Raw genomic sequence first — 19346 nt, 5'->3', positions numbered from 1 at the left:
ATCCGAGAAAAAGCAAACATAAAAGTTGTGAAATGCTGAAATATAAGAAGCCCAAAAAAAAAATAAAGTCAGTGATTGTATCTAAAATAGTTTTTTTTAGGGGTGATGATGGGGAAATTTGGAAAAGTGAAACTAGAATTCTCAAATGGTTTATATACGGTGGTCGTTCTAATCCAACCTGACAAATTCTAAATCATAAGCCGAAATTATGTCCGAGGAAAGTTAAAATGGGAGGTCGGGGCTCGGTCAAAATATTATGTGAGGGTTCAATGCGCAGGATGCAATTGTACAATAAAAAGGGTTCCTGCAGAAAGGCATCAGAGAGCCTTTGAAACGTATCAAACATAAGAAAAGTCGATAAGTACCAGGTGTAACATTTTCTAAGGCTTAAAGTGAAGGGGTGAAATAAGTGATATCAATAAACGAACGTATGGTGCAAAACTCTATGGTTTGGCTGGGTAACATTAGGGTCGTACCTATTCGATGTAACCGATTATAAAATCAAGTTTTTTTAACCAAAGAAGGGCGGAGCAGAACAGAAAACGGAGGGGAGAGAAGAGTGAATGTCTTTGAGAGGGCGTTTAAGGCTGGCTGTACTAATTAAACTTGAAATATATTAGAATATACAGGCAAAAGGGGATAGTTGAAAAGCGGGCTGTTGTAGTGAAAGTGTAAAAGAAAGAGGGGGGAGGGTACAGCACAAAAATTTGCAAAAAGTAAAATTGACATTTTTTTTTTTAAAAGCCATATAAGTGTATTACAGAAAATTCAAAGAGTATAAATAACGTTTTTTAAGGTGGGAAATTTGTGTGTAGAGGGGTTCTTGAATTTATGGGCCGGTTTATGGTATAAGTAAAAAAAGAAAATGAAATCCATTGCGAAATAAACAATATAAAAATGGCAATGTCATCGATTCCAAAGATTAATGATGAGTGCAGTGTTTCACGTGACAATGCAGACCCAGTTGCGACCTGGCGGTCTATTTATGTTTTCTTTCCGTCTTCTGCACCTGTCTTCAATCATGGATTTTCTCAAATGTATGTCCCGATGAATTTAAGAGAGCCCCCCCGCCAACTGTCTTTTTCAGAGGCCATCTGCTGCCAGCTATTTTCCTCTATGCCAGTGAGGGCGAGATAACGCCTGAGTTTTTCTGTATAGCACTTACGAAGGGTTACGCCGTTTTCCTTTAAGCAAAAGAAGATCGAATTTGGCATGGTCTCCCATGAGGGATAAGTGTCCAACCCAGCGCAGCTGTCGAATGGTAATTAATGCTTTTATACTGCCCACACCGGCCTCTAGCAGAACATAGTTATTTTTATTGTAGTCTTGCTAGCGTATGTCCATCATGAGCGAAGGCACCTTTGATGAAAGGTTTCGAAAAGTCGTAATGCATTAGATAGAGCACCCAGGTCTCAGAGCCATACAAAAGTGTCGTGAGAACCATTGCTTTACAAACATGTATTTGGTTGTCAGATGAAGAGACCTATTCCACCATATTCTTAGTCTGAGGCGACGAAAAGAGCTGTTTGCACTTGCGAGACGTTCGTCTATTTATCTGGTCAGTGATGCTTCGTTAGACATTTCGCTGCCTATGTAGGTCAAGTGGTCAACAACATTAAGGAGATGGCAATTCAGATTGATCAGTGGAGCTGGATAAGTTCACAATGCGGACTTTTGAAGCATGATCTCCTTTATATATATATATATATGTACAAATGATTATCCCTAGCTGACACTTTGACTGACTAATTAACAGACTCAGCACCAGTTTAGTCATTGGAGACCTCGGGACAGAAATTTTTTTTGAGGACCCTACACTTCTTCGAGAGGTTTGATTTTTTAAAAAAATAATTTTTAACACTTATAATCCTACTGGTATCTAATAGCAAGCCATTTTTAGAAGAAAGAAATCGATTAATTTAAGATTTTATCTAATTTTCCTACTTTAAAAAAATTAAAATAATTTAGTATGCAACTTTTTTTTGCCCCCCCCCCCAAAAAAAAAGATTATGGGTGACCCACTGTCGTAAATCAGAAACTGAATTTGTATATTACGGGCACATTACAAAAGGGCACATCTTAATCACGACAAAGTTGCCATTAATAAAATGTCTTCTTATGCCTCTAAAGACAATGAATGGGCATCATGCCTCATGCGCCCTAACGAATATATATAGTGTTAGACACCTTATTTATATAGGTTAGTTATTTAGCGACGCACCAAAGAAGACGCATATTGAACGGGACTAGTGACGTTTGGGATATGTTGGGTTAGAGACCGGAAAATCAGTTAGCAATAGAATACTCCAGGGTAACGACCTGTTTAGTGACAGAGACTTCTATTGTGGCCTTTTATCAGAATAAATCCATGTGAACTTGTTCATCAGAGTTTGACTACATCTCTTCACTTGTTAAAACAGGTGTTGTTTTATTCTATATGTATTGTTGTTCAACTACACGGAATACACCCGAACAATTACACCCAAACGCTTGCAGAGTAATTGGTTGACTTCAAGACAGCCTGAATAAGCAACATCACAATAGTTTTAGGTAATCTCTCTATATTAAAATAATTACAAGATCTAGATCTATAACTACCGATAGGCCTAATGCAAATAAATTGTATTACAACAAAGAAAGTATAAGTTCTATAGATACTCACCTACGACAACAAAGATACAAATATAAAACATTTTGAATTCAACATACATTTTTGGGAGAATTGCTTGTACGTAAAACACACTGGAAGGCTTTATTGCTTTCTATCCCAAGCACGCCTAGGTTTTATAGACAGAGTCTAATTGTCATTTAGTTCAGCTTTGAATTATTAAACACTCTCCATTGTTTGGATGTTCATATCTGGAATGTATTAGTATTATGGGTGTGGCTTTATATCACATCAGTAGGTCATATGAGATTATGTCCGCTTTATCATGCAACTTGATTAGAAGTTTATTGGTAGTATGTCTACAAGCTGCTAGTGAAAGAGATTCTCTTCAATGCAAAAGACAAGAGAGGAATGGAGAAAGACGGTCCAGGTAGGTCAAGTAGTCAACAACATTAAGGAGATGGCCATTTACATTGATTTGTGAGCAGGAGTAGTTCCGGCTGGGGACTTTTAGAAAAATGACCTCTGCTGTCTTTTTTTTTAGGTTTATGTACTGACAAAATGAGGTAACAGCCTCAACAAATTCAAGGACAGCTAGTTGAAGCTACCGTTCAGTGTCTGCAAGAAAGGCGCAGCACAGTAGCTAGCTGTATTGGTTTATCCCAATCTTCTTCTTTGATATAAAAAGTTGACTGGTTTTACCGTCTACATGGAACCGTTTCATTGTCATACCTCTCACTACTTATGATATATGTGAATACTGAAGTAGTAGTTTCTCCTGTAGCTATCAAACAAAATAATAAATTGCCAGTAATCAATTGTCCAATTGGTTACTTTTTAAAATTGATTCATGTCGTGTCTATATCAATAATTGTGCAAAGTTTCAGCTAGATACGAGAATGAGTGTGGGAGAAATAACGTGTACACAGTTTTTACCAGACAGACAGAGTGAGTTATAAGCTTTGTTTTACAGAGTAGGAAAGACTATGTCGTGGACCTTACTCGTGCTGGGAGAGTTGACACAATGCCCAGCTGGCTGGGGGAAAGTGGAGACCGGAGAACTTTTTTTCCTGGTATGTCACAAAACAAAAGAGATGAATTAAAAACATTCAAAAAACAAGCGAAGCCAACAATTAATGGATGAAATTTTATTCAGACTTTCAAAGCTTGGTACATTCTTACTTAAGAATGGGGAAGCCAACAATTAATGGATGAAATTTTATTCAGACTTTCAAAGCTTGGTACATTCTTACTTAAGAATGGGGAAGCTAACAATTAATGGATGAAATTTTATTCAGACTTTCAAAGCTTGGTACATTCTTACTTAAGGATGGGGAAAAGGTCCTGGTAATCACTACAAATGTACGGTAAAGATGAATAAAGCAATCGTATCTTAGGTTTACAGGAATCTATGTTTACGTTGCACATTTGACAAAATCTTAAGCACATATTTGACAGTTTCCACTCAATCTTTAGCACAGGTACGGCTTATTTGCATAAAAAATAAAATATCGTTCCAAGTGTAGTTCGTTTTACTACTTGAGTGGTTTTGTGAATGTATCGCCGTTATGGAACACAATGTATCACTTTCATTTATCTAGTTCACATTATGCATAGTAATAGGTAAACTTCATTTTGCATTTCAATGAATCCACTATTAACAAAATGTGTATGTAACGTCGTGAAAAGATGACAACACTGTATATTAGATATGAAGTATTCGACTGAAATCTTTTTAGAGTCAATTGAGCAGGTGAAGAGTAAACTGGCCAGATTTGACATCATCTGCAAGCTAAAAACTGCATAAATGGAAAGTGTCCTTACATTTCCGAAGTGTACAAATAAATGGAATAAAAAAAATTATTATTTCATTTCATTTTTTTTAATGGATAAATACGAATGGAAACATAATTTCAATGCTAATAAAAATGCACTCTGTCTCTCTGAGGATATACAGTCACACAAAATATCAATAAATACACGGCCACGCATATGTATAACATAAAGGTCAAGATAATTACATCAAAGCATTCAACAGGCATTCTTAACGTTGGAGAGGGAGGCCAAATGTTCTAAAAACTTCGCAAGAGTGAAAAATAGGTCAAGTTTAAATATAAAACTATTCGGCAAGCAGGCAAGCATTCATAAGACATTTTATTAAAATCTAGAAAAGACATGATAAGGAATCGTCTTCAAGTATAATACAATTGTGCAATCATATCAAAATGTACATTTTCAATATGCTGTTTTTATTGTGTTCTAAAACTGCTCACAGGACGAAGGAAAGGATGTATTTCTTTTAATGTCCACTCTCTAGGCACGAACAAGGGACGCTAGGTCTCTGAGAAATACAAGATAATAAATGTCCACTTTTTGGTGTCGAGTCGGGTGATGCGATTATTCTAAGAACAGAGCAGGTAAGTATTTATGCCTTTTAATGTCCACTCAAGAAACTGATTCTGTGGTGCTAGTGGTCATTCTCCTGAATGTGATCAAATCAACATGGGTGTCATGAGTGAAGAGGGAGGGGGCTGATACTTAATAAATGAACAACAAAAAAACGGATGCAAGTTGTCGCTTTTAAACTTATTTATAAATACATCAAGCATCCACTTTAAGTGACGACATACCCAATGAATACCACAAGCAATCCCCGACGCAGCCGTTGCCTTGACGATGCTGAAGTCAATGTTTACTTGTCATCTAGATCCTCTGTTTGTTTCTTCCAGTGGTTTTGTTGGTGCATTGGTTCTATAATTCTTGCACCAATTCTAGTTAGGTGCACAACTTACGAGTATTAGACAAGATCTTTCAATTTATTTTTCTTATTTCTCTACAGGAAGTTAGTGATGGGACTGTAGGTTGAGTCTACACTAGAGCCAGCAGTGGGTCAGTGTTGTGCGTTTGTTGTGTAGAGGCCATATACGTACTAATGTGTTGTGTTGGTATTATGGGACCGCAAGTTGCAGAATGCTTACTTTGAGTATAAGCATAATATCTATAATATAATCATTCGTGACCTTGTTAAATCCAATAATCGATTACCTTACCATTGTATTCGTTGTACATAATTTCATCTCATTAAATTGATATGTTAACATCTAGTCAATTATTTATTTCAAGCAACGGGTTGCCTGTTGAATGTCAAGGGCCCTAAAACGAGCTAAGGCCTAAGACACAACACTGACAGTTTCTTGGTTAATGTATTTGCCTTGATGGCGACTTGATGAGCAAGGCTCTTGCTTTCTTTTCTTCCAGCTGAGTCATCATTGCAATCTCATTTTGTAGGAAGTCTGGAGCGCTCTGGAGAAAAGTGCAAAATTTTGAATTTAAAGGCAAAGCCAAAAAGAAAATGATAAGATGAGAATGATATATGTTGAAATTTTGAATATATTGAGAAAAAAAATCATTGATAAGTTTAATAGAGGAGATGTGGTGGCTGAGTGATAAAGCACTTGGCTTCCCGAACCGAGGGGGTCCCTGGTTCGAATCCTTGGAAAAGACTGGAATTCTCAATTTAGGGATCTTTAAGGCGTCTCTGAGTCCAACCAGCTCTAATTTGTACCTGACATTAGTTGGGAAAAGTAAAAGCGGTTGGTCGTTGTGATGGCAACATGACACCCTTCACATGAACTGTACATCATGTGTCCTATAGACGGAAAGGTCTGAAAGGGGAACTTTATTTAAATATTATTTTTTTTATTAATTACATAAATCATTTCAAAGGAGAGAATAATTACTTTCTACACGTATTTAGTCGCGCATGTAAGAGACTTTACATGAATCTCTAGGTACCCATTAGATTTGTGTGGACTCAGGGGCGACCAGAAAATCCAGAAATTCAATAAGCTTTGAACCTAAGACGCCAGGTTCGGAAGCCACACGCTTGACCACTCAGCCACCGCGCCCCAATTAAATTGTATTTAGTAGTCTGTAATTATTTTGATTTCATTTTTTTTTAACATTTACTACACTTCATTACAAAGGTTTATTGGGGGAAAATAAAGTTGATAGTTTGGGTTACAGGCTCTAAGGTTGTTATTGTGGTAATGGGTAATCAGCTCTTCACTAACTATATGATGATATCAAAGGGTCTCAAATAGTCTCTGACAATCAGACCAACTCGCAGAACTGTTAATACTGACAGTAAAACGGGACCAAGTGGAGCAGGAGGGGCTCGTTAAGTCTTTGCTGGCTATCCAACTGTGAGATATACCGGTGAGAATTCGCCAAGCAAGTATTCAGAGCGTTATGTATTCTGTCTTGCCATAGGATTAACAAGGGACAGCGAGTAACAACGAAATCTGCCGACAAAAATACGTGCAGAACAGAAAAACAAGAAAAAAATATTTTAACAAAAACCTTTTTTTTTTTAAAAAAAAGGATTATCTATGGACGAACTCCGCACTTACAATTATACAAGAGTTAAGATAAGATAATTTTTTCATCACTCAAGAATGTAGACGTTATTTCCCTTTTTCAATTTCAAACAAAATAATTAATGACCAGTAATTCATTGACTAATGGGTTCATTTTTTTTTAATTGATTCCTGCAATGTCTACGCCAATGAATAATTGGGCAAAGTATCAACTTGATCAGAGAATATTTGTGGGGCAAATAAAGTGTTGAAATTTTCTACAAGACAGAAAGATAGTTAACATAAGCTTTGTCAAAAGACTGGCTCATCGAACGCACAGAGAAGGCTCTACTTTTATACGTGAAGAATTCGAGGTAAAATGCCTCTCCGAAATAAGGGCTTAATAGCCTCAAGAAGAAATGCTTAACCAGATGATCGTTTTAATTCAATTAGAAGTCATCTTATTTTTCCTAAGAGAATGCGTTTCTAAGATTTATCATACCACTTTGGCTAGTTATGTGTCACGAATCGAAACTGTGACCTAATTCGACCTGTTTCTAGAAGCCAGGGTCAGGTCAAAGAACAAGCAGAACAAACACACGTTAATTATAATCATTCAATCATGGAAAGAGGTAAGGGAAAAAATAGCATACGTCATTTTCTAGAAGTTCATAGTTAATAAAATATTTAGAAAAGAAGTTTCTAAGATTCTGGAAAGTACGGCTTAAAAAATGTATAAATTAGGGGAAAGCAAGTTAGTCGGGGTCCTTGCGTAGTAACTGTTCCTTCCATTCTAACTGATTCTTCTGTTGTACTGGGTCCACTAGTTTAAGGTGTATCATTAAGTTGTTTAAGTGATAAGCTATATCAGTTGAAGTTGTATAAGTGAAAAGCTTAATATTATCAAGAGATTCAAGTCATGTTGGTATTGAATTGAAAGTCTACGTATAGGTTAAGTTTGAAGAATAAAGAAGAAATAAAAGAAAACAGATGTTTCTTCCGTGAAGATGATTCTGTTGAGCCATTGGTAATATAAGAAGAACTATCAGGCGCATAAAGAAACAGAAATCATCACAATATGCATCTTGTAATAAAAGAAATGAACGAATAGATCTTCACCATACCTGAAACATTTCTTTCATCAGCAGTGTCACATTAAACCATACGTACAACGGGTGAATGTTCAGATTGTGCAGCACATACTCTATCGTGTTCAGACCATCAATCTTCATTCGCTGTTTGGCTGTCTTCAGAATATTATTTCTGTGTAAAAGATAGCACTTTTTCAATTAAATTTATTCAATGTTATAAAAAAAGCTTTTCTTCAAGAAACTTTTTTTTTAAATACCTGCCGCATTCATGGCAGCTTTGGGGCTACTTACAATAAATTATACAATCAAATTTGTGCTAACATTAAGACAAGATTCTCAAAACTTTGCATAATTGATTCTTTTACTCGAAAAGAGACAAATTGAAGACCTCGTCTATAAACAGTCTTATAGAAACTTCAGGGAATTCGGAATTGACACACATTATTCGAGAATTGCTAGCTCTAGATCACCTTTCACGTATGAAGCATGAATTTAAGTGTTTCGTGCTACGGGGAAAAGAGGACAACCATCAGCGAAGAACAAAGACCGGTAAAAGAAAATAGACCCAACCTTCCCAGGCTTCCCTTCTTGTGTGCGCCTATTCAATACTAAACTTCATAGCCATCTTCGAGTTCTTTGGAAATGAGATTATACTTTTATATTATTTCTTGGACGGCAAATTTATGAAGGAAAATGTGGGTTAATTGAAATTGAAATGGATTCAACAGACCAGACCTAGGTGTTAAGGAACTCGAGGCTATCAATGATATGTTCTAGGTCCAAATGATAGAAAAAAATGTTTTAATTAGGTTTTTTGGCTGAGCTCTTGACCAAATGCTAAAACTTTATTTATATACTATAAGAGCGATAGATAGATAGATAGATAGATAGATAGATAGATAGATAGATAGATAGATAGATAGATAGATAGATAGATAGATAGATAAATAGATAGATAGATAGAGAGAGAGAGATAAATAGATAGATAGGCAGACAGATAAATAGATAAATAGAATAGGTAGCCTGAGCCAGCAAGGAAAACCAATGACTTGGTTAACATGCATGATAAGATGCATGACGCGTAGGACGTAATCATCTTCTTTTTGTTTTTAGCAACGTCTGTATTTTATAAGATAAGATGTTATTAATTTCTGTTATTACTTTAATTCGTTTCATTTTAATGAACTACAGAGACTTCTTGTTTAAAGACTGATTAAAAGTGTAATAGGTGCAGCGGATCTACACAAGGTGTCACGCACCTGGCTGGATTCCCATTGACGATATTTTGTCGCTGATGCCCCAGCATGGCGTATCGAGTGATAGACAGTGACCGTCTGAGCTTGGTCATGTTGTGAAAATTGAGTCTAGTCAGGAAAACAAAGATGAAGTAGAGAATGTACATATCTTGAGAGTAATGTCACAATACATTTTTAGCTTCTACTAACAGCTAATGTGATAATACCACAAATTAATATAATATAGCAACAGAGGCGTAGCTAGCAATGTGGGAGTGGTGCAGACCGCACGGGGCATCAAGTGTTAAGCGGCATCAAACTTGCCAACAAAAACACACAACAAAAAAAAACAAATCATTGTGGTATCTTTGTATATATTTTTAAAAATGTTTATTAATTAGCAATGGTTTAACAATGAATACTCATTATTTTATGGGAAAATAACATCTTTCTCCTCTTTTTTTTTTTGTTTTTTCGAGGGCATTAAAATGTGCTGCCGCACAGGGCATCAAATATCCTAGCTACGCCACTGTATATCAAGCTAATTAAGTACAAATCTAGAAAAGATAATCCTTTCAGACCTTGCGATCGTCTGTTTCTATGCTTCCTGTTAACGAGGGTGTCATGTAGCCAGTACAATGACCAACAGCCTTTACTTCCCAGTGTATGTCAGGTAATCATTTGAGTTGTATGGACTTTGGGGCGCCCTGAAAATCCCCCCAATTCCCAATTCAAGTCTTCACACTTCACAGATTCGAAATGATTCTCTAGATATTTGTTGGTGAGCAAGTTTCTATGGACCGGCTTATTATTGTAAGAGATTCTTGTCAAGGTGAAAGACAGAGAAGAATGAAGAAAGACTGTCCATGATCATGTGTTGTGCCCCAACGGTACAAAAGACTAAAGCAGTGCTTGCCAAACTTTTCATTAACGGAACACTTGGCACAATTGGAGAATTTAACGGAACACGTTTCTTATTTTTAGGATGATTTTTTTCACATTAATTCCAACTTTTTGATTGAAACCATATTCTAAATTTAGCTTTATTATTTATTTTCAAGCATATAGACCTATAATGAAATACATAAAACAATGTATGGAAAAAAAAAGGTTAATTAACTTTGATGACATAGTGAGCTTTAAGATCAGAACTTTGTGATATATGACACGATAGTGGTAAGATGACTTCTACAATGTCGTGTGGCCTACGGGCCTGTTTATAGACTTTCACTTTGCTGCAAGGAAACTTAAGTAACGATAGCTTGTTTGAAATGTTCTGGTACTCTTCAGACAAACTCGACCAGAGATCATTTAATGGTGGATCTTCGTTTCTTTATTTCAATAAAGAGTCAGAATATAGATCAGTTCAACGTTCATAGTCATGTTGTTATAAAACAAATAAGTTTAATCATTAATTCATATGTAGGTCTACTAGTTAATTATTCTAGTAGTTCGTGGAACTCCTACACAGGCCTCGCGGAACACTAGGGCCACGCGGAACACAGTTTGGGAAACACTGGACTAAGAGATAGATGAAGATGAAATTTCTTTGATATATAGCGGGTTCACACGTAGAAATATGTATATATAGAGATATATTAAACTAAAACTTTCAAACTTAAAATTTAAAGACTAATAGCTGCAATTGACTCTCTCTCACTGGCTTACTCTGTCGAACCTACAACTATCAACTCTTGACTATTACGTGAGTTTCTATATCCATCTATTCTAGACTGTCTGCCTTAGACTCTCCCGACTCTATCAGACTCTCCGCACATAGATCTGCAATCAAACTTTTTCAGCTTCTAAGAAATATATTGTTTCCAAAACGTTACAACTGTGATATTTATAGATTTGTGAGATTTCCTCGATTAAGACAAGGTATAAATGACCGAATCAAGCGTTCAGAGTTGACAGCACCGTATATAAATATATTGGTAACTATTTTGTTTTCCCAACCTTGCAGCCAAGTCATCATCCTCACCACCCCATCCGAAATACAGATTTGAGTTGCCGTTGAGGGCCAGATATTGGTCACGAGTCAGTCCTACAACTCCGCCAAAATTCGCTTTGTACATAATTCTGTGAATTACACAAAAAGAAAAATTAAAACAAAAGGGAACAGCATGTAAGTTAAAAAAAAAACGGTGCAGCGGTTCAATAAAATATTCTAGAATAGGATTATCAGACACAGAACAATAAAAGGAGAACAAAGCATTAACTTTTTCTCACCTAATTGACGATACCTTCGTTATTTTACCTCCCTAAATTCAATTAATGTTTAATTCTCCTTTAATTCGATACCAAATACAACATTTTCTGATAACAAACGACAAAGCTATTGAAGCTTAATCATAACACTGGAGTGAAATAGTAAAAAGCAAAATGAAGAATTCCGTCGAAGCGTGGAAAAATAATTACGGAGAGAAAGAGTTTTAAAAAAGAGGGCAAATATATATATATATATATATATATATATATATATATATATATATATATATATATATATATATATATATATATATAATAAACTTTCAAAATTAAAGCTTTGATAGTAAGCACGACGAACAACTGACTTTCCTTTCGGTGTATGTAGGGCACTCATTAGAGCAGAGGTGGAGTCATGGATAGCCTAGAAATCTCGAGGCTCAAAACTCGGAAGCCAAGCGCTTCATCTCTCAGCCGGCCTAAGACATAATGAAACTAGACAGCCGCCAAGGGTGATCGGCTTCCGAATATGAGATTTTTAGGATGTTCATAATTTTTTTTTCACTTTTGTGTTTAAATTAGACTGGAAAAAATCATACCTTCGCAAAAAAAAATATCATAGATTATAAATTTTTTTACAAATGTAAGAAAGACACAAGATAAAGGCACATTTATTCATATCTTCTTCATTAGAGCATGTAACGGGTTGCCTGAGTCAATCAAGAAAACCAATGACTTAGTAGAGTTTAATTCTCTAATTAATACAGATTGAAAGGAGGACACATGAGAGGGAACACCACAAAAGAAATGAAAAAAAAAATATCCCAATTTCAACTAATCAGGAACTTTTACGCTTTAAATTTCAAATTTATCTTTTTTCGCATTTTTTTTCGACCATGCTTTAAATCTTCCAGTTGGCAACGCTGTCTTGGTTAAGAGGTGTCCGTCTGTAGCGTAAGAAATGAATTCAGCTCCAGATTTACGGCACTGCCTTAACCCAGGATCTTACCCTCCACAAAGCAAAAAAAATTGTTATTATTTTTTTACTAAAATATGCGTATTAAATATTTCTTTAAAGAAGAAAAATTAGTTTGAATTTACTAGTATATTTTATGACATAAGCATTATTATTAAGTGTAGTTTAATTGAAGCTTTGGAAAGCTTTCCTGCCCCATGGCCTCCATTTGCTTAAATTTGGACCTGGATACACGTAAGGGGGTAATTATCTTTTGAAGGAAGGTTGTGACAGAGCTTCGCAGTAGGTTTGCTGGACATGTTCTCCGATTACGCATACCAAGAGTTGCGATGACATGGAGGCCAACACTAGAAAAGCGCAAACGGGACGTTCCAGTATAACTTGGCGCCACACTTTCATGCAGGACCTCAGAGCAGTGGACACCAGGTGGGAAGAGACATTGCCAGTGACAGATCTTTGTGGAGACAGCTTGCCACCCAAAGACATTGCCAGTGACAGATCTTTGTTGAGACAGCTTGCCACCCAAATACATAGCCAATGACAGATCTTTGTGAAGACAGAGTGCCGCCCAAAGGGCCAAACTCGCGGGAGGATCTAAGTCTAAGTAAGTCTGTCATGTATAAGCTAAGCAGTAAAGTAGCAATGACTTGCCTGAAATGCTGTGATAAGCCATATTTGATGGCGACTGAGAAGTGTATCGGGTTGTCGCCACATGAGTACACTTGTTGGTCATTCAGAGGCACCAAGTCCACATCGTGAAATATGTAGCAATCAAACTTGCCCAATTTCTCCGCTTCTAGAAATCCGACGTTATGTAAGGCTCCGCGGTTAAACAATACTGGACCAACCTGTGTATAAAAAAAAAAAACATTTTATTTAATTCATCGATTATTTCAATCTTAGTAACTAATGTATAATTAATTAAGAAAAAAAATGGGAAAATGTTACCCGCCTCAATAGCAACACCCACCCCCTCGAAAAACAAAATCCTGAATACGTCCATGTATAAATAAAGTTTGGTGAAAAAAAAGATCAAGACTTAGAAACATTAAAAGACTAGATTAGTAGATCATGGCCGGCCTCAGGTAACTGGAGGCCCTAGGCGAAGTAAATAGGGTGGCCCTAAATGAAATAGAAAAACACAAACTTTAAGACCGAAAAATCCACAATGTATTAAAAAAATACTTCCTGTATAATGGCTGTATCTAGATCTACAGTAACAAAATAATTTAAATAGCACAAATGTTTCTCAAAGACGACTCATGATCCCCAGACTAGAAATAATCTTTCGACATTTCACCAAAAGGAAGAAACAATGGTCTTCTAGCGTGTCTAACAAGTAGATCTAAACATTTGTGAATCAACCTTGAATCATGGAAGAGACTTAGAGATAGGCTAGTGGACAATCATAGAAGAGACTTAGAGATAGGCTAGTGGACAATCATAGAAGAGACTTAGAGATAGGCTAATGGACAATCATAGAAGAGACTTAGAGATAGGCTAGTGGACAATCATAGAAGAGACTTAGAGATAGGCTAGTGGACAATCATAGAAGAGACTTAAAGATAGGCTAGTGGACAATTATAGAAAAGACTTCGAGACAGGCTAATGGACAATCATAGAAGAGACTTCGAGACAGGCTAGTGGACAATCATAGAAGAGACTTAGAGATAGGCTAGTGGACAATCATAGAAGAGACTTAGAGATAGGCTAGTGGACAATCGTAGAAGAGACTTAGAGATAGGCTTGTTTACAATCATAGAAGAGACTTAGAGATAGGCTAGTGGACAATCATAGAAGAGACTTTGAGATAGGCTAGTGGACAATCATAGAAGAGACTTAGAGATAGGCTAGTGGACAATCGTAGAAGAGACTTAGAGATAGGCTAGTGGACAATCATAGAAGAGACTTAGAGATAGGCTAGTGGACAATCATAGAAGAGACTTAGAGATAGGCTAGTGGACAATCATAGAAGAGACTTAGAGATAGGCTAGTGGACATATAGTGATAGGGTTCTGCTATGTTTCAGATTTGATCCGTTTCACTTTTTTGTTTCTCTTTTAAAAAATATCATTGATTCATATGTGAGGCCCTCACCAATAGCAGGCCCTATCCAGCTACCTAGTTGACATAACCGATAGGCCGGTCCTGATTGTCGAGAAATGGTATAGAATATTCTATTTGGTTATAAAGATCAAGGCTTTGAAACATTAAAAGACAGTAATCTAAACTAACTAAACTAGAATACTATATCTTGATAGAGATATACTAGGCTATTAATATTATAATATCTTGTATAAGTAAATGTTATATTATTATACTAGCATTACCCATCGGCTAAGCCAGTCGAGTTATCTCCAGGCTATATATTGTTTATTTTGCTAGGCGCCCTTCCGTTTTCTTTTCTTTTTTATAATGATAAAAGAAAGACCCACGAATTCTATTACCTATTGCGTTGAATCCTTTACCCAATCTCAGTCTTAGCTCTTTATCTCCGTAATTATTTAACACATTCTGGTGGAATCAACGCTGGTATCGTCAGTTAGGAGAGAAAGAGTTAATAAACAAGATCCTAGATAATTAATAATAATAATAATAATAATTTTATTTATAAAGCGCTGTTAACAAACAAAATGTAGGCTCAAGGCGCTGTAACAACATTACAAACATAAACACAACTGCTAGTATAACAGTTAATCTAAAAAAGTTTTAAACAAGTAGGTCTTAATGTTCTTCTTAAAAGTGGTATAGCATGTTGTCTGTCTGAGATCAATGGGGAGTGAGTTCCAAACCTTTGGTCCGTGAACTGAAAAAGCACGCAGACCGTAGCTTTTGAGGGAGAAACGTGGCACTACTAAAAGCGTTGAGTCCATTGAGCGCAGGGTTCTCTGGGGGACATATGGAGTAATCAGTTCGCTAAGGTACAAGGGCATCTCATTGTTATATATACACTGATGACAAAGTGTGGCGACCTTGTAATCGATTCTCGCTTTCACGGGAAGCCAATGGAGCGTGCGCAAGAGCGTAGTAGCAGAATCTTGTCTAGTTTTTTTAAGGACTATTCGAGCGGCGTTGTTCTGTATACGTTGCAGCTTGGCTATTTTGTCATCAGGTATACCTGCTAGCACGGCGTTGCAGTAGTCAAGGCGGGAGAGTATGAATGCCACAGCTAGCGTTTTTGTTGACTCCGTTGTTAAATATGGTCGGATCTGGCCTAATCTGCGCAGCTGCAGATAAAGACCTTTGCAGAGCTGATTTATGAGTGGGTCGAAAGAAAGAATTATTACGGCGCGACTATATAAAAATCTGCAAACATACGGAATAAGTTGTTGGCAAAGGCAACGCTTCATCTAAACGTTGCGCCGCCTAGAAAACATTATTAAAAGGGCATAAAAAATCACACACACAACATTAGTATATTTAAAGGAACTTTTTGAACAGATATGTCTAAGGAAAATCGCACTAATCTTGGAAGACAACAGCCACCCGCTCCATCATAACTACGTCAAGTCGTCGCGAAGTGAGCGACTTCTGTCAATCAAGACAAGAACAGAGCGGTACAAAAACTCGTTCGTTCCTTACTCGGTCCGACTATTCAAATCAACGCCAAGATGCCCGTGTGTAGTCGCTGAATGAACTCTTTATGTTGTCTGTTTTATTTATGTGTATGTTTCTGTTGTGTTGTTTTTATATGAGAAAAGAGTCCTTTCTAATCACAACAAATTTCCATAAGGATTAATTATGCAGTCTTGGTCTTAGTTATAATAAATGGTCTTATTTACAATACCTCACTATTCTTTTTTCTTCAGTTTATTATCGAAATATTTGATTGGCTCTAAGCTTTTTTTATTTTGACCGTGGCCCTATAGGCCTTAATCTTGCAAATTTATTGGCAAGCCTGGTTGGGTGAACACGGATCTCGAAAGCGGCTCTAACGATTTTCCTTAAAATTTGATGTTATTTTCTTCAGAGTGGGACTGAAAGATTTCTAATTGTATATGTGATGTATCCTGATGTATCAACAATAGTGTGCCAGGAACCTCAGTATGAAAGAGTTGCGAGCGAGGAACATGCTGGCAGGTTATAAAAAGGACCATCTCTTCTGAGACTCTCAGACAATTTAACTACCCTCAATGACTCTTGGGCTACAAGGTAGATCTCTGATCCCTCATTGCTATTTTTCTTTTTAAAATGTAAACATTTACACATATAGACCGCAGCGACGAGGTCAGAATCCTTATCAACAAATATATATGCAAGCGTGATAACTTTTCTTGTAATTATTAGTAATTTTATACTGACTTATTTCCCTTTAAAAAGCGACGCGTTTTCTTCGACCATTGTCTCCAGTTTGGATGCCAATATTAACTATTATTATTATCATTATGAAATACATTGAGTCTGTTAATACCTTTCTTTTCTCTCTCGTATTTCATTTAATATCCCGAGGTTAGGAGCCTAAGAACAATGTTGTTATGGCTTTTTTTTTTAATTGTACGTCTTGACAGTTAGGACATTACACATATATCCTTATGAAGGAGATAGGAAGAGCGGTGGCTGTAATGACTATCTGACATTAGTTCAGTAAAAGTAAAGACAGTTGGTCATTATGCTGGCCACATGACACCCTCGTTAACCCTGAGAATCAACGTAAGCACCAACCTGTTCAACAACGAAGATAGTTGCATCAACTTTCTGACGACTAAGTATCGGTATTAGCATGGACAGCAGCTGGTGGAGGTGCTTATACCTGTCCCTGAAATAAAGACCACAATAAATGTCTTCATTGGCGTTTAGGTAATATCGATAATGTAATAAATTCGATTCCTGATATCGTAATCTTATTTTTTTACAATTAACGGAAACGATACAAGTGATTATTGTTATAATTTGAATAAAGTGCTAGTGGACAAGGAGAATGTATCGATAATATTAAGTCCGAATTGACATCATCTATTACACATCAATTTGTTGCAGTTAGTTGGACCGGTTATAGGTTGAAGGGTTAAAGAGGAAATTGTGTGACCAACACAATGACTGACATAATTTACTTTTTGCGTAGTACATTCTTTTAATACTGGAAAAAGTTCTATCCTGCAATACACATTCAGAAATACGAAACTATTAAGAGTAGCCTACAATTTAACAATATTTAAATCAATTTCCTGAACTCCACATAAAGCCCGGAGATGTCAGTTTTTTAGCACATGCTGAAATCTTTAATATAAAGCAGAAAGTAAGGTATGCATGTATATATAATAAAAATCAAAACTATTTGACCAATCTTGATAAAACGTGGCATAAATGTTCCTTAGATCATGGCGGAGACCGCAGTGTATGTTTAATGCCCCTCAGATAACCGGATAGCCCTAAAAATAGACAAAACGTACCTAATTGTATCTCTATTAAAGAACTTTTTAACAAATCGGGTACACCCGTTTTCACAGTAATTTGTATTGGATATGAATATATCGGCTGAACGGTTAAACCCATTTTCATACTCCCTACTTTTATTTTCGTGGCAAAATAAAGAAAAATGTGAAGGGAACATTCTCCAAGTTTGACATAGATCTAAATTCAATCCAGTAGATCAGAAATGTCCAAACTGAGGCTCGCAGGCCGCGGGTCATATCCGGCTAGTACTAAAATATTGTTTGTTTGCTTGCCAGCATCAGCTCGCTGGGTGTTCATGCAATAGAGCTCACCTGTAAGGAATGACGATGGCGACCTTCTCCATGGCGATGCAATCCAGCGGTTGAACCCTTCCTTCTTTTATAAGTCCAGCATTGTCGCGAAGAATTTCCTCTGGTGTCGTTTCATTGCACTTGCAGGCGAGATTACCAACTGAAAACCAAAACACAACACAAACTGAACGTACAGCTGAGCCAGCCAAGAAAACAAGTCATTGATTAACATGCAGGACTAGATTGACACATGAAACAAAGTAAGTATTTTAATTATACGAATATATACAACACGTGACTGAATGTACAGTTACTACATTTCTTTCTTCACAAATTCGCAAGCTTTTAGATATATTAGTTCTGTTAAGTGAGGACTCCACTTGCTAAACGCCGGCACTGACATATACATGTATACATATATATTTTAAATTTTGCTTACTTTTTCTCTAAAACGTTTTATTCGAAGAGTAATTCAAACGAGCAATTCATGCCGTACACATTACTCTTTGCTGTGCTCTATTAAGATTGTATAACATTACCCTTGGTTAGAATCAGTTGGACAAGCCAATCAAACAGCTTTAGTAAAAGTACTAAATTCAGAAATATTTCAGGATAGAAGACTATAAAGTAAAGTAACAATGATACATAAAACACTGACCCGTAACTTACATATAGAAAAACACAATCTGATAAAATACTCATAAAGACACAAAGATAAAGGACATTTCTTGTTCCATATGCTAGGAAAGATTCATACAAGTACCCCCTCTTCACTATTACCATTAGAGCATGGAATGGTTTGCTTGAATTAGTCAGGAAAACCAACGAGTAAAATCTCTAACTAACATGCAGGACTGGATTAACACATGGATATGCGTTATGTGTGATGATTGTATTTGTATATATTACTATAAACAACACGCGATGGAATTTAGGGTGTAAGATTTAAGGAATGCTATGTTTATTTATTCTTATTTCGTTAGTCTATTAGTCAAAGTGGAGTGACGGCTCTTGAAATACTGTTATTGTTGTCAGAGGCCTAAGGATTGTAATTAATAGTAGAAGTACAGTATGAGGCAGTTTTCATAGTTGTTAATTTAATAGTTCAACTTTTGTTGGTGTTATCTACAGTTATAGTAATTCCAATTGCTTTATTAAATATATATTCTGTTCTTGATACATTCCG

The 19346-nt window shown here is 36.2% G+C and overlaps 1 protein-coding gene across 5 annotated transcripts in view; it reads right to left on the bottom strand.

The window, feature by feature from the left end:
* Nucleotides 1-3741: 3741 nt before the first annotated feature.
* The window catches only part of LOC106061861 (beta-1,4-galactosyltransferase 4-like), a 31749-nt gene continuing 16144 nt past the window's right edge, over nt 3742-19346 (bottom strand). For 4 of the 5 annotated variants that reach the window (XM_056011339.1, XM_056011340.1, XM_013220076.2 and 1 more), the window contains exons 4-10: nt 18182-18320; nt 17139-17232; nt 13128-13324; nt 11252-11374; nt 9317-9421; nt 8091-8229; nt 3742-5911 (exon numbers count right to left, since the gene is read on the bottom strand). In XM_056011339.1, coding sequence (XP_055867314.1) covers nt 5807-5911; nt 8091-8229; nt 9317-9421; nt 11252-11374; nt 13128-13324; nt 17139-17232; nt 18182-18320 — 902 coding nt within the window. In that variant the 3' untranslated portion in view covers nt 3742-5806. The remainder of the gene's footprint in view (nt 5912-8090; nt 8230-9316; nt 9422-11251; nt 11375-13127; nt 13325-17138; nt 17233-18181; nt 18321-19346) is intronic. The other variant, XM_056011341.1, reaches the window with a different exon arrangement.

Source organism: Biomphalaria glabrata, chromosome 14 (genome assembly GCF_947242115.1).
Source record: "Biomphalaria glabrata chromosome 14, xgBioGlab47.1, whole genome shotgun sequence".
In the NCBI taxonomy this organism is placed as follows: Eukaryota; Metazoa; Mollusca; class Gastropoda; family Planorbidae; genus Biomphalaria; species Biomphalaria glabrata.
Note: the sequence above shows the minus strand (reverse complement) of the source record. Positions and strands in the feature narration are given on the sequence as shown.